Source organism: Enhydra lutris, unplaced genomic scaffold, assembly GCF_002288905.1.
Source record: "Enhydra lutris kenyoni isolate GAN:26980312 unplaced genomic scaffold, ASM228890v2 scaffoldscaffold27, whole genome shotgun sequence".
Lineage (NCBI taxonomy): Eukaryota > Metazoa > Chordata > Mammalia > Carnivora > Mustelidae > Enhydra > Enhydra lutris.
Window position 1 is genome coordinate 25591155 of NW_019154111.1, and position 16890 is coordinate 25608044.

General features: G+C 33.1%; 1 protein-coding gene across 6 annotated transcripts in view; it reads right to left on the bottom strand.

Moving 5' to 3' along the window:
* Positions 1 to 16890, bottom strand: part of LOC111151927 (forkhead box P2) — a 251772-nt gene that overhangs the window by 143671 nt on the left and 91211 nt on the right. For all 6 annotated transcript variants that reach the window (XM_022510141.1, XM_022510140.1, XM_022510139.1 and 3 more), the window contains one exon: positions 8636 to 8725. In XM_022510141.1, coding sequence (XP_022365849.1) covers positions 8636 to 8725 — 90 coding nt within the window. The remainder of the gene's footprint in view (positions 1 to 8635; positions 8726 to 16890) is intronic.

Sequence of the window (16890 nt, forward strand, 5' to 3'; positions counted from 1 at the left end):
CTGAGCCGAAGGCAGCTGCTTAACCAACTGAGCGACCCAGGCGTCCCTCCTCTACTGAACTTCTAATAGGATCTTTTCATTCCTAAGACACTGCCCTCTTGCACGCGCTTAAAAACATTACAAGCAACTTTTACTCTGAAAGAGTACTCCAGGTCATTTATTAATGTCCCTGAGATTTAAAATTAAGGAGGAAGAGATGTTAACAGTAATATCCAGTGCTTCTTTCAATTCTTCACACAAAATAGCAGCAAGTAAGGTGGGGAAACTTGTTTGCTTGCTTTGGATTCTTTCCCACATAGGCTAGAGTGCAAGATCGAACACAGTGGATTCTCAAAGCCCACAGAGGCTGAGGATTGGCCTGATTATTTTGAGACGACCAAGTTGCAAGGTTTCAGGCGTTACACTTCTGTAATTTGTCAGGCCATGAAAGTGAACCAAGCATGCTGGGAGGAGGCTGAGGCAGTCAGTAAGACTGCTGACTTCTCACTGACATAAACTAACCCCTTCACTCCCATGGATTCTTCTATCATGAATGTAGTTTTGCTGTTCTCTACCTGTTATCATTGATGGAGGACAGCCTATAATGTAAAAAAAAAAAAAAAAAAAAAAAAAGAAGTTTCTTCTTTAAAAAATGATATTAGTCAAGAGGTAAACTTTATTGAAAGCTGGAAGCTGTTAACTTATGCTATACTCAGCAGATCACAATGGTAGCCTGATTCAGAATAAGAACAGGATTTGGAAGGAAGCCTACAGAGATCCCTCCATGTTTTTGAACTGGGAATTCTTGAATTTGAGGGTTCATGAAGATCTCAGGATGCATACCTCGTGAATGTCAAGGGTCTACTATAATTAGTTCTCATGAGTGGTTTCTTCCTTATCTAATCAGAGACATAATTTTCATCTTAAAAAATCTACTACACTCTAGCAATTTATTAAATATTTATTAAGTGCCTTTGGGAAAAGTAACTTAGTGCCCAACCATAATTTAACTTAAAATGCGTTAGATTCTTATAATGAGCTTATATGATTTTCTTATTAAGGTAGGGTGACTTAAATATTTTTGAAAGAACAATTTATTATACTTCTGTTTGATCATTTCAAAATGCTGTACTTCCAAATTCAGCATTATTTAAATAATCATAATCAGCACAACTTGAGATCTCCATGAAAAACTGGCCATTTAATATAACTATCCCAAGCAATTCTAGTTTGAATATTCATCTCCCAATGAGTTTTCTGGAAAATCTGACAAAAGGATTTAAGGAATGATGGCAACCATTCTGATGGTGACTTTTAAAGAGCCACCTGTAAGTGTTATCAGTAACAGGAGAATGCTAGCACTCAACAAAATGCCCCAGGGTTCTAAGTAGCCCAGATAGTCAAGAGCAGAGTTCCTTTCATACTAAAACTACAACTTAAAAAAGCAAGATGGAAACTTTTCTTGGGGCAAGATAAGAACTAAATATCAGATACTGGATTGTAAGAAGCAGCACAGTTTTCCTATTTTGTTGGTAAGATGATATGCTGGAATATCTTTTAGGTTCAAGATAGAATTAAGTAATTACAGGCATTTAAAATTCCTCTTTTCTCAATCTGTGACTGAAGGGATAGAGATTAAGCAAACTGGACAAGATTACATGATGAGAGAAAAGAACAGGATGAGAAAGGAAGAAAGAGTATAGTAGAAAAGGTGAAGGTAGCAGAGAAATTTTAAGAAAACCAACTGGAAATGTAGAATGCAGGATGACAGAAACATGAATAGAATCCACTGAGGAAACACAAGGAATCTTAAATGTAAGTCAATTTCAAAATAATTTCACTTTTTGTCTTTAATCATGTATTCACACTGTTCACTTTGTCATTCAATTTAGCTTGTACACCACCTCCAAACATCTTAAGATAAAATTCACAGCCTAAGTCTTAAATCCTATGGAGAGCTCCCTTAACAATATTAATGTTCTACTTCTTCCTTCCTCTCACTTTAGTTAAGATGGAGAAGTCAAGGGAATATGTTCTTAGAATCCTAATGGATTACACAATGAAACACGTGCTTGGGTAGGTAAGAAAAGAGAAAATTTAACCTCCTAGAAAGCAGTTTTCTTCCAGATTTAATTTATGGGAACTCAGTATTAGATAAGCAATACACATTTACTTATACAATTAGAGACACACAGAAATCTGAGAAATAAAAGTACATTTACTAATTCTCAATTTAACATTAACATTAAAGTACATCCCTCCGCCTTCATTATTGATCACCTTAGTACTGCAGATCCTAAGAGTTACTGGTGAATGACAAAGAAAGAAGGAGATTAAAAATCACCAATGTTGCAATTCAACATTGTATGTATGAAAATGCTCATCCTCATGAACATTGATTGTTGTGGTTGACAAGCTCCATCTTTTAAAACCTGCTCTGTTCCTTGACCTTCCTTGATATATTAAATGCTAATTTGGTTCTTCCTTTCCCCCTTTCCCCCCCGCCTCTGCTTTTTACTTCTTGCTCTAAAAAATGTGGATATTACTGGGCTCCTCTTGGTAAATCACCTTTCCCAGAAGTCTTCACTCTCATGTATTTATCTATCACTTCTGGATTATTTCACAAATATTTGTCTCTGGCTATAACCTCTCCGGCAAGTTGTAATTTTCTAAATGTTTGCTATTTCAACTTACTTTTCTTGCCATTACCTCAAACTCAACATGTCTAAGGCTCAATTCATCATATGCCTATCTAAACAATATTTTAAAAGTTTATCCTTATTCCAGCTCCCTCTCAATTCCCCTCCCCCCAAACATTCTCCAAATGCTCCACTGTAGACTAGATCTTCACAAAACATTGCTCTGATCATATCACTTGCCTATCAAAAGCCTTTAAGGTCCCGGCTACCTAAACCATACAGGACATACTTGTTAGCTTGGCATTTAGGGTTCATAGCATTTATACAAGTATTTACTGAGCTCTATTATTCACCAGGCATCATTAGGCACTAGAGATGAGCAGGACATTCATAGCACCTGCTGTCACAGAGCTCAGAGGCTGGTAGGAAAGATAAACATTAAAATGTAAGTTTCTGTGTGGCAAGTGTGAAATATGAATGCTTTGGGGGTCTCTAGCAGGGAGAGATACTTGAGTAGTACCTAAAACACTCGCTGCTGCTTTCCTATAAATCAGGCATATGTAGTGAATAGTGAAAATTATGGCCAAACAAAAGTAACCATATTATAGAATATGTATAACTTTGGATTAAATATCACTTTTCTAGAGCTTATCATAGTGGGAATTACTTATTAACTCATTATAAGTACAAGGATTTACGCTAGTTACTTATTATAATATTCTTTTTAGTCTTCATAACAATCTTGCAAGATAGGTGTCCTTATTCCGTTTCTAGAGATGAGGTAAAAGCCTCCAAGTGATGGACTCCAAGGACTCTACCCAAAGTCCTACTAACTGATTAAAAGCAAGGTGGGCTTCAGACTCAAAACATAGGTTATTTTTCCTATATGCCATGATTAGATCATACACAAGTTTTCCACATAATGATACTTAGCAGTGATAGACTGGACATCTTAGAGCCTCTTCCACAGGGTGTCAGCCTTGAGCAGCTGACTACAGGGGGCAACATCACAATATTTTGGGAAAGATTTTTTTCTATAACATTCTTGTAAAACTGCCTATTTCATGCTGCCTTTTACGAAATGTTCTCTACTCTAACGGGAAAATCAGAACTATACAAGGCATAATCAGTCCTTGTGAATAGTTTTTAAGTTAAAGTTTTAAAAATTTATAATTTATGATATCAAAAGAATGTATTAGAGATAACGCTTAACTTTTTGATACACAGGAAATATAAATACCAAAAATCTTAAAAAACTACTATTAAATTTTCTGCATCACAGTACATGGCCCTACTTAAACCATACTGCAGATTTCTTTATTATGTTACTTTCAGTTTTTGAAACAAAACATGTTTTAGCTTCTAATTCTTACATACTAGAAATCAGAAATTACGTTGAAGAGGAAATATTCGATAGTATTCTTTACCAGTGTATGCATGAACTTTTATAATTTCCTAAACATATTTATCAATGTCTAATTCTAGACCTACAATTAGTATTTTCTCCTAGGATATATATTTCATTATTCATATTTTATATCTTATTCTTGATTTTTTCCTAGAACATGAAATTTTAGAAGTGCTGATCAGTTTACTTCAGAATTTGTTTTGTCAGCAGATGTTAATTTTAGCATTTTGAACTGAAGAAGTAGAGAAAGGTAGAAATTTGCTAAATTGTATCATATCACAACATATTTTAATGTAGATTATCAAAGTAAATACATAGGTAAAATAATTCTTCGTGTAGTTTATATTTCTCCTAAAATTAATTTATAAAACTAGTTCAAGGCATTAAACAGAACAAAGTTTCCCCAGATAATGATAAATGATACTTGCACAGTGGTTTCCATGTATATGGGATTTAATACTTTGATTCCAAAACATTATTTTTGGCTATGGTATGTTAATTAAAAAGTGTTTTGTAACTGAAAACAAACAAACAAACAATCATACTCCTTAACTCTTAAGTTAAAACACAGCAAGAAACAGCTATTCCTGAAAAATTAAGATGCCTATAACTTACTTGAAAAAAAAAAATCTGTAAGCACAGATTGTAATATTTTGCTGATCAGTTCCCCCAAGGCCTTTATTTTAAAAAATGCTGAGTGGCTTCCTTAAACTTATGTAACTAGTTTGTGGCAGAGTCAGAATAAGACCCCTAAGTTTAATTCACTTTTGCTTTTTATTCTTTCAATCTTCAACTATTTAACACAGTTATTTTTAAAAAGTTTAATTACCTATTAGAAAAGAGAACCTTAGATTTTTAACCTACAATGAAGGAAGTGATTACAATACTATATACTAATATTCATCTAAGATAGCAAAGCAATGTCATTTACCTTAAATTTACGTCTCTGCTCTGCACAGCTGTTGAAGAACCACAAGTCTGTCTCATGGCTGTAAATGTAACAAGAACAATAATGCGACCAATTTTCATACCTAAACTAAATTAAGTAGATTTGTCATAGGCTAGAAAACTGATAATGTATTTTACAAAAAAAATTTAAAATTTATAGATTATGGAAGTGTGCAGGTATGCATATGCAAATGTGTGTCTCTGTGTACATGTGAGTTATTAAATAGAGTAAAAGCAATTTAATCTGGAAATTAGTTTCATGAAATTGAAAGCATTACTTATTCTCTTTGGCTAACTTTTCTTTTTACAGACCACTATGGGGATACCAAGTTTAGGAAGTGTTAGGAATAGATATTAATAAATATCAGAAATCAAAATAAGAGGCTGTCTTCAGCTGTTATAGTATGTTTTCTGGTGTACAAAGTAAGCATGTAAAGAAGAAACATCTGGTAATGTTTAGGTTGATATCAGCTCCCATTTGCATCACACTCTTTATATATTATTCATCAATATGTCATTAATCAATGTACCTACTGATTGAACCTATTCAACTGGTGTTTTATGTAATGAATAGAAAATGTAAACATGTTTCAAATACATATATTCAGATACCTGTACATGAAAGTGAAATTACTATACAATCGATACTCAAGCTTGTCAGATGTGATTTTTTCTTTCCATTTTTGTATTAGATAGGCTAATATCTATGCCATCTGTAGCACAAAACCCTGAAAAAATGTAAATGAGAAAGTAACAGATAAATACTAGTCCACTAGAAATAGACTCTACCATGTCACACTTCAAATCTGGCTACCTCTTCTCAACATTTAAAAGAAATCAGTTGAGTGTAACAAGACCTAATATTGTTCTTGTGACTTGAGCCATCAAAACAGATTTTTTAAAAATTGTATTTTTTCAAACTTTATGAAATAGTTCTCCATCAAAACTATATTTTAAAACAAAAAATGCATACTCTCCTTTGGTCCTCCCAAAACATGTTATGCCTGAAAAAGCACAAATCACCATGATCTATTATCAGCACCAAATACCTAGCCTTTGCAAGTGCAGATTTTGAAACATGTTCAATTATCTTTATGAATTTTAAGAAATAATCTACACCAACTCTATTTTTCAAAGATTGGTTAAACTCTTAGTTAAACAGAAAAAGAACCAGACTGTGAGAAAATCGTAAAAGTTTTAAAGTGTTAATTTCATACTAAATGGTTAAAATTTTTAACAAAAATATTCAACCCGTTTCTTTAACATAAGTGGTAATAATGCATACAACTCACAGTAAATAGCATTTGCGGATGCAAGGATAAGCATTTCCTAATATCCTCATTTAACAGCATATGTAAACTAGTATAAAATGCTACTAGGTTTTAAACACAATCCCAGTAATGTTTATAGTTGCTAAACTTATCAAATATCAAATACTATGAAATACTAAAACTTTAGGCTCACATTATATTAATAGCAGTGTATATTTTAGTAAACAGCTAAGTCTTCATTCATTATTTCTAAATTCTCATTCATAAAAACCACTGTTCATTCCTATGACATTTTGGCATTAGACCTGATTAAAATACAAGATAATGAAAAATGCTATAGTTTTATAATTTATACAATGGAGATATATTAATATTAATATGCATTATAAAACACTAAATATAAGTGACACAAGAAAAGTCTTTGTAGTAATGTTTAGCACCTGAAATTGTTAAAAGGTATTTAAATTCCTTTCAATCACCCTTTCACAATATAAATAACAAAATTGAGGACTTCTGCTCAAAATTTTATTTATACATCTGGTCCATGAGCAACAATTTCTGATTTTAGAGTCATTAATATTCCTACATTATATGTATTATCTAAGAAAAAGTATGTATATTTTAGTTAAACAAAGTATCAAATCTTGCCTTCCAATACAACAACAACAACCAAAAAAAAAAAAAAAAGACAAAAAAAGAAAGAAAAACTAAAGCCCAGCCATTCTTTCCAGAGATGCCCTGGTAACCAGCAATAAAGAAATTTCTACTGGACTTAGCTTTGGGGAGGAAGGAACAACTACTTTGTCTACTTTGTCAGAGACATGTTAAAACAGAAGTAGGACAATATGTATGTAGAGTTTTTCCAAAAGTCGAAACAATAAACTCCTACCTTTGGCTTATGCAGCCAGCATCTAAGCCCCCTTTGCTATACCAACAACAGTGCAAAATTTCCCTCTAAAGCCACAGTGAGGGAAACATTTCATTTGCTATCTTCTGTGACTTCTATGCAAATTTTTCTCTGTCATGCAAATGTATGGAGAGGCTGTCTTGGAATTAGACAATTCCAATGGAAAGACTCCAATCACTGGCATTACTTGGGGAGAGATGATGGTGAGGAAAGTGTGTCACCATAAAATTACTGATTAGTTTAAACAAAAGAGTGTGACATTTATTTAAAAAAAAAAAAAGAATCTTAAACTCAGGCTGTTTCAATACAACTTTTGCAACCATGGCAGACATTTGAACTTTAGACTATTGGAACACATCCCCTCTCCACAAGTCCTCCTTCTTCCCACCCACCTCCCACAAATGGGTTTGTTCCCAAGAATACATATTCTCATCTCAAATTTGTCTAGGGACCAAAAATTTAATCCAGTTTTTACATAATAAGTAGTTTCTGGATTGTGTAGATCAGTAGCCTGTAATTCTGTCATACATACTAAGCTTCAGGAGGCCATCATATATAAGACTTAGTTACTACCTCTAGGAGTACACCTGAAAATGAAAATAGACAGCTAGGCCATTAAAAAAAAAAATCCAAGATTATTTTGGTAAAATAAAGAAACAAGAAAGATGTTTACTTTTTTTCAAACTAAGCTTGTCTTATTAGACATGTACATAGCACATGATGCAGGAAAAAATACTGCTTATCTTTCAACAGAGCTGATAAACATTTTGAAAGATGTTTTATGTAACCTCAGATTCTACCCTCCAAACATTTAATAATTACACCCTAAAAATGTTTCTTCCCCCCAAACAACGTCCTACTTACTCTGGGTAAGATTACATAAAACAATGGTTATATTACATAACAAAAAGTTACTTTAAAGGACATACATACTATCAGTTTCACAGGACAAACATAGTGAATAAGGACAACAAACTCCAGAATGTGTTTTTATAACTGTAGCAACAGCAATAACTCCTTGGCAAACTCAAACAGTTTTTTTGGCAACTCTGGAGGTTTTCTGCATTTGTCACTTGGATACAACTGCGGAGGGTTGTCTAAGACTGCTTTGTCTCCTTCCACACCATCTTACTATGACTTTGCTAGTAAAGAAATTTCACATTTTACTTTAACTTGTTTGTGAATAAAATTCTGTTAAAATCCCACAAGTGAGTCTTATACAAAACTTTTCATGCCTACGTTTACCAAATGTGGTTTTTTATATAATTTTTATAATAAGTGACCTTGTAGACTTCTGAAATCTATGGGAATAGAAATTTTGTTTTCCTTTCAAGAAGATAAAATAAGCTCTCTCTTTGAATTAAAATTACTGACATATACAAATGTAAAAATTTTCTGAATATAGATAACTGGGTCTGCACGTTTGTTATCATTATGAGCATCTTTTAAAATAAGATCCCAAGGACAAGAATGCTTTACTAACCTGCAGTGGTCTCTGTTTATCACTGCTCTTAGGAGATTTCAATCCACTTGTTTGCTGCTGTAAGAGAAGTTGTCTTGCTGCTTGGAGAGCCTAGAAGTAAAAAGGGAGCAATATCTAAATACTTTGTTGACAGGTAAATTGATTATCAATAACTAATTATTGCTTGGTTAATAGTAAAATGCTTCAATGTATGAGAACCCCTTTCCCATCCTCCTTTCTAGAAAGAATTATCAAAGATCTTCTAATGTGAGATAAAAATTCCACATATCACACATATACAACTTTACTTAAAGTCATGGTGATACATGTAATCCTGCAGGAAATAAAGTTAATTTGTTTAAAGTGCTTAAAGAGGAAAAAATCATAAACTGCATCAATAACCTCATTTCCACAAGGAACTTGTCTTTGAGTGTTCAACTAAAATGCCCACTCCCTTTTAAATTATCATTCAATTTGCATTTTCATATTACAATTTTGAAGCAAAAGCAGTAGACTTCAAGTGTTACCGGAAGCTGTAATTAAATTTGACAAATCAACATCAGATTATCTTGAAAGTGAATTAATAAGGATTTTCACTAAAGATTAAAAACACTTTTTTTTGTACTTACAATTCAAGGGGAAACCTCTCCTTTGACAAAATAAAGTGCAGTTTTAATGCCAAATAAAATTGAGTGGTTTTCATTTGCATTCTTAGCAAAATCAGAGAACAAAGAAATTACCACTCAACCAATCAGGTTTGTTTCTATGTGTGACAGAATACCAATCAAAATAGAAGATGTTTTCATTTATTTTTATGTTTTCTTTTTCCCCATTCAGGAAAATAAAACTTAACATAAGAAATTAATGTAAGCTCTTCTTTTACAGGAGGAGGGATAGCTTGATGAGTGTATTATATAAACTTATATAAAATGAATGCCATAAAAAATACATATTGAGATGTTTTAAAAGCAGCAGTGTAAACTGAAGGGAAAAAAAACTTTTTAACAGCTTCTACTTTGCAAGCTCATTTTTTTCTCTCAATAACTGAGTTCAATGAACACTAAAGAGAAAATTTTTCAGCATATACGATTAAAATAAGTCACTGCCCTCCTCTGTTTTTCAGTGTTTTAGAATACGAGGTAAATTCTTCACGATGGGAGAAATATCTTAGATCAATATTCTACTATAATAATTGAGATTCCAAGCTGATAAAAAGTACAATTTTGATTGGAATCAATGATCTGGTTTTTAAGAGAGTTTCTAGTATCCATGACAACAGTTGCTTTGACAAGATGTGCATATGGCATTACACTGCCAGCTGGTGTGAACAATGTTTGAACTACTGCATTGAGATGCTGTGCAAACAGAAAAAGTTGCCACGTCTTAACCCTCAGGGAAGGCAGTCATCCCCTGATCAATTATGAAAAGACAGAGAGAGGGCTGCTACAGTCTGGCTCCAAGCAAGTTTTCTGAGAAGGCAGGCAGACATAGAAACCAGAGTAAACACACTGAAGGCACTAGCACCATCCCCTAACAACACTGATTTGTCTTCCTGGAGCAGGATCTGGCATAGTTTGTAAAGCACACTTCTTACATTGGGAGACACACTCACTCACAGCAATCTTTTGTGGTTTTTTTTTTTTTTTTTTCAATTTTTCAAGTAATTAACAACCTAAGTGTTTCTAAGGTTGACACATTCCTAGTGAACACAGGCAATTTTATTAGAAAGTTCACTTTGAAAAAAAAAAAGGAAGACCAAATAAAAAATTCCACAGATACTTTAGTGTCGCAAAACTTAGTATAAAATATTTCAGTTACTATTCTAAATAATACTGCTCTCCTTTTTTACTTGCAACCTATGAAATAACTCTAAATGACATTTGTCAAGTGGAAATTACTATAGTGTGACTTAGGCTGTGTTGTGTCTATGTGAAACTCTCAAAAAAAAAAATCAGTCATCTATTTTTACCTTCGATGCCAAAATCCACTCAAATTTTGCCTAATTTTTTTCACAAGATTGTTTTTTCCCTTTGAGTTCATTAGTTTATTTTGTATACATGGAGACTTAGTTAGTTTATATTTAATTCTGTAGCCATTTATTATTCTTAAAGGACTCTAATGAGCACAGTTCTGAATCTTGAAATCATGAATGGCTGGGACTGAAAGCACTCTTAGAAATCATCTCCTCTGATGCTCTCAGTTTAGCAAATGAGAATAATGAGGTTTAGAGTACCAAGTGTTTTGTTCAAGGTCTCCTGCTTCCAGGCCAGAGTGCCATACTGTTTCTGTCCCATCAAAGAAACCATTAGATGACAATGAGTAAAACTCTAGTAAAGGAGACGCATGGCACCATGATGAATTATTTTCACCCGCAAAGAGAGAATATTCATTCATCAAAACCTAAAGGAAAAACTACAATATAATCTTTCTATGTTTGAATTTGTAAGTGTTTGACTGGAACAACTACCACCGAACATACATTGTTTTTGTGGCTAAGTGTTCCTGCCATCCTTGACTTGGGTTTCACCATGTACTCTACCAATACCTGGTGGAACTCTAAACTCTTAAAACACTCTGATCATCTGATCAGTTATCACAAACAAACTGAAAATTCTAAAGCTAGACACAAGCCTTACCAATTGTTTAGCCTAGGCTCCAAATCCTATAGACAAGTAACTGAAGAAGCAATACAATGATAATTTGATTAAAGTCCAAAGCAGTAGCACAGTTTGGTCAAAATTTCAGGCTCTTGTTTCCCAAGCCTAGGGACCTATTCATTTAATCACCCTGCATGATGTTCATTTGGCTCAACCCAAACAAGTAATCCAATGGAATATGTAACACCCAGTGGCTATAGAAAGACACTGGAAAATTAGATCTATTAGATCTGCAGCTCACCAAAATTTCACTGGACAAAAGCATGCATGTACAGTGTTTCTAAAGGAGTAGTAATTATAATGGAGTATGACCAATGGCCAGTTAAAGTTTTAAAGTACCTTGGTTTCCATAGACATTTAGAGAAATCTTTAAAAATAGTCCAGGATCATCTTTCAATACAAATTCTTATGAAAAAGGACCACTTGCTTATCTCAGCATTCTTTTAGTAGCAGTGGAGACTGCAATAGTAAACATAGAGGTGGGAAGACAAAAAACAACTCCGCGAGATCAGGATGATTTAAAACTCTCAGGCAGGAATCTTTGGCAGTTTGTATTCTCAATACAGGCATCACGTGGCATTTTTATCCCCAGTACTCTGGATACCATTTTAGGACTGAATTTCAATAAACAATTGCTCAGAGACGTTTAGTTCATCTTTGTAATTTATTATTGTAGCGATGCAAAAGATGAAAGATTATGAGATAAGGTACTTTCATCAATAGAAGGTGTTAGATGTCAAATTACATAAAATATTAATTTGAAAATCACTTGCCCACTTCAATTGGTAAATAGAAAAGATAAATCCCAGGGCCAGGCATTAAGTTCTATGAACTGTTTATATGCTCTCGCTCTGCAAAAACAAAACAAAACAGAAAAAAACTTGGAACAAAAGGCAAGAGATGTTTACAAAATCTCTTTTAATAATGACTGAGTGTGATTCTGGTGAACAACAAGAAAGAGGTTTCTAAGGCAGCCAAACCATATTTAGTTTCCAAAAACACATTTGTTTTGAATTAAGAGTGCACTTTACTTAATGAAGTGATCTAATTTTAGTAAAGTTAAAAAAAATTAAGGTAGGACATTTTAAAAATTAGAATCAGATTAAATTAAAATATCTTGAAAAGATGAATAAAAATCTTTGTAATAGATTAAAGATATACTTTTTGTTAGACTGCAGAGGTGTATGGGAATGTGCAAGTTTTTCAGAACTCGGTGCATCTTGCTTTAAAAAATGTGTTACATTTTATGTTAACTAACTGGAATTTAAATAAAAACTTGAAAAATATTTATGGAAAACACCATTCCTAATAGTTAGTGTCTAATTTCAAATAAATTAAAATTCTGCAAGAAAAACAAAAGTTCGCATCACCCTTCCACAACATAGTAACTTTATGCTACCTATGGTTCTCATAGTGCGGAGGTCATTATGAGAATTAAGAGTAAAAAAGCTTTGTAACCTGTCAGATCAATACTGTTTTCTTCTTGAAGAACACTGAAAACTTTCACCATGACTGTAATTGTTTGAGAATAGCTTAGAAACACCCAGTGAAACAAAAAATGTTGAGTATTCTAATGTTTATAAATAACTTTTTTTTTTCCAAGTAAATATATGTATATTTTGGGAGAAAACAGACATCACTCATATCTCTCCCCATAAAAATAGGAATGCTTAACCTATCAGCCTGTTGCATTTGAGACATTAAAATGAAAAATGACATCTACACCCATTAATATCTTCAATGTATAAACAGCACAGCATGACACATTCTTGAGAGCTGAAGGCTACAAAATCTCTCTGAAACATAAATAACAAAGCACTCAGAAGCATATTTGATGTTGATATTCATCTCTGAGAAAAACACTGCTGCCTAGGCTTCTTATGAAAATAGATGCAGCCCAAATGGATCTCCTGTAATTGGTTTCAGATAGCGAGGTCAGAAGAAATATGATACAAGAAACGATTATGTGGAACAGGCAAAACAAGAATGTTTACATAGGCACTCCCTAGTTATACTGACAAGGGGTGTATACTTTGCAGATAACCAGAACCAAAAAAAAAAAAAAAAAAAAAAAAAAATTGCCAGCAGGACAATCAGAATTTTGCTCCTCATACTCACGTTTTAACCTTTAACTTATAATGTCTTTAACATGTTACTTTGAATACTGAACATAAAAATAAGTTTTCAAACAGAATTTCATTGTCTAATTATTTTCCCAAGTATGGTTGATAAAAAGCGTATTCGGATCCTTCCACAAAGGATATGAATTCCTATTCTGTTTGGCTTTTCTTCGCATTATGTTCCCACTAAAGAGAATATACTGATAAATGTAATCTGAAGTCTCATAATGCTATTTAATAGAAGAAAATTAATCATCTAATTGTCATATCCTATTTTCAAACAGCAATCTATCAGAGTGAAATTATGCATCTGTAGCTATTGACCTTTCATTTTATCACGGCTGATCCATAATTAGACTAAGTTTGTTGGGAAAAAAAAGCTAATTGCTAAAAAATATTTTTTTACAATAATTGTTTTTTTTTTGTGTGTGTGTATGTGTTTTGTTTTTTGTTCCACAGTATTTCTCACATAAAGTTAAAGAATAAATGTGTGGATATATTGTGTTCATAGCGTGGACTACTAGGGGAGTCAAACTGAGAAGCTAAGATCTTTTACTTCATGGTACTATAATAAGAGTGAGTAATTCATTAAAAGTATCCTATTTACCAACCAAATGTCAGGCTGTTTGGCTCAGCATTCATGATGTAAGTTCAAAGGAAGGCAAGAGAGGTATTGAATAAGTGATGGAATGGATTCTTAAGTCATCCTCAGAAGTTCTAACAAAATTCTCAAGGTTCAGATACAAACCCAATATTCAGTATCTTTCAGGACAGCTCCAAACTCCCAGATAAGCTCAGAGACCCTTCCACAAAATAAGCCTGTGAATTAATGGTAACTAATGGCTAAGACAGGTTTTGTTTTTTCAGGTCTAGAATCATATATTCAGTTTAATGGGATGAACACATTCTCTTCCTTAGAGCTGGCATTCCATAGTCTACAGTAAATAATACTAAGCAGCCTGGTATTCATATTTCTATTTTCTTTCTTATTCTGCTGCTAATAATAATGAATTGCTACTGGAACCCATAAAGAACATTAAAATAATCTATAGCAATATAAATGCAATTCCTGTTCACAAATTAAGGAATTCTGTTTAACTTCAAAAGTCCCAAGTATGAAAGGTAAAGAGGAATTGGAACTAATTTTATTAAAATTGTTAAAATTGAAATTTTTACAATATTTCTTTATTATGGTACATGTTCCAGGAACTACAATGGTTTATGGGCATTCTCTCAGTTATTTTTTTTTCTGCTATAAAATATTTTATTATTTTTCCAAACATACTTTGGATTTAGTTTTAATTTCTCACATAACCACAGTTGCTTTTTTTCTTCATTATGAGGCCAATAACCATCTTTAGTTTGGATATGGACTGAAGGCCTATTACTGCTACATTGTTATACTGTCAACTAGCACACTAGATACTAACTAAAAATACATACTACTAAATTATAGTATAATATCTGAAAGTAAACAATTATTTGAATCCTGTATTCTGGATTTCCTCCTCAATTTAATAATAAAATTGCAAAAGAGATAGAATTTAGGAAAGTATTTGCAAGAATAAAATATATCAAAAATTACTTGTCATTAAACAATTTTTTACAAGTTTGTTCTATGTACCAAGCAAAGAACTAAACACTATACACTTGTGGAAGAAGGAGGTAGGTGATGCGACATTGTTTTTACCTTCAAAGATTTTGTGTCTAATAAGAAACATTTGGCTTAAAGTCAAAAGGTCATAAAAATGTTTTTAAAACATTTCAGGGGTTCATAAGTTGAAGAAATTATTTTCAGTTGGGAAGCTCACATAAATTTTTATGGGGATATAAACTGGAATGAACTTACAGACAAATAGTTCATCTTGTAAAGGTGAGAGAACACGGTCACACCAAGTACAGGCAAAGAATATGTGGGATCATACACACTGAAGAGTAACTAATCTTGGGTAAAGCATGCGCTTAGTTTAGGAGCTAGTTACACATCATGAGAAAGTGGGCTGGAGCTAATTAATGGACATAACTCAACACTCAATGGAAAAAAATCTCCATATTATATATATATAATATCTCCATATAGATATTATTTAGAAGGTAAAGGCAGATGTTGCTAAATCTGCAAACGATGAGATAAGCCTGACAATATTGAGGTCCTGTTGTGAAGAACAGATGAGAAGTGATGGAGAGAATGAGGAAAGATAAAAGCATGAGGTAGAAAGACCAGCTAAAAGGGACGTGCAACTGTCCAAATGTGAGACAACAAGAACTCCTTTAATTAAAACTGAGCATCACAAGAGGTCCTGTCAAAGTGGAATGGCAGGATTTAGTAACTGGGCATGGAGTAAGGGCTTCTGGGAGGGGGTAAATGATGACTTCAAAATTTTAAGTCAAGAGTAACTGGGAGAATAGCTATTCCACTGCTGGAAATGGGGAACTTAGATTAAGAAACACAGGCTTTAGAGAAAAGATGATGCTGTTTACCTGATGGCAGGATAACCGGAAGATTTCTTTAGTATATACCAATAACACAGAGCTCTAGGTTCAGAGTGACTGGGCTGAAAACAGATACCCCAAAGTAAGAGATTAGACAGCATTTAGGACAAAGGGAAGTATTAGATTGCTGGTGAAGAGTAAAAAGAGGGGGAAGATCCAGACTTAGAGAACATCTACATTTTGTTTAGAGGTGAGAAAGCAAAAAGGAAGACAATGCACAGCAACAGAAGTTGAAAGACTTCTAGAAAATGTTGAACATGGAATAACCATGTGACTCAGAGATTCCACTCCTAGGTATATACCCAAGAGAAATGAAGACATATGTCCATACAAACAGTTGAACATGAATGTTCATAGCAGCTTTACTCTTAATAACCAAAAGATGGAAACAGCCCACATGTCCATCAACAGATGAATGGATAAAGAAAATGTGGTCTATCCATATTATAGACTATTACTCAGCCATAAAATGGAATGAAATATTGACAGATTCCATAACATGGATGAACCTTGAGAACATTATGCTAAGTGAAAGAAGTCAGTCACAAAGACCACACATTGCACGAATCACTTATATGAAATGCTCAGAAAAGGCAACACGTAGAGACAAAATTGATGAGCGGCTGCCAGAAGCCAGAGGGAGGAGATAAAACACATTGACCGCTAATGAGTAGGGGGTTTCTTTTTAGGGGGGTGTGAAAATAGTTGGGAATCAGATAGTGGTGATGGTTGCACAACCTTGTGAATGTACTAAAACCCACTGAATATATAATTTAAAAGAATAAATTTTATAGTATGTAAATTACACCTCATTAAAACTTATATATTTAAATAAAAGAATTATTATGTTAATTATATCTCAATAAAGCTGGGAAAAATAGAAAATAGCAAAAACAAACAAACAAAAAAACCAAAAAAGGAATTATGAAGGGAGAAGATGAATGGGTTCTCAAACCCCAAAACTCAGACGCTAAGGATTAATAAAATATCTTGTTGATCTGATAAT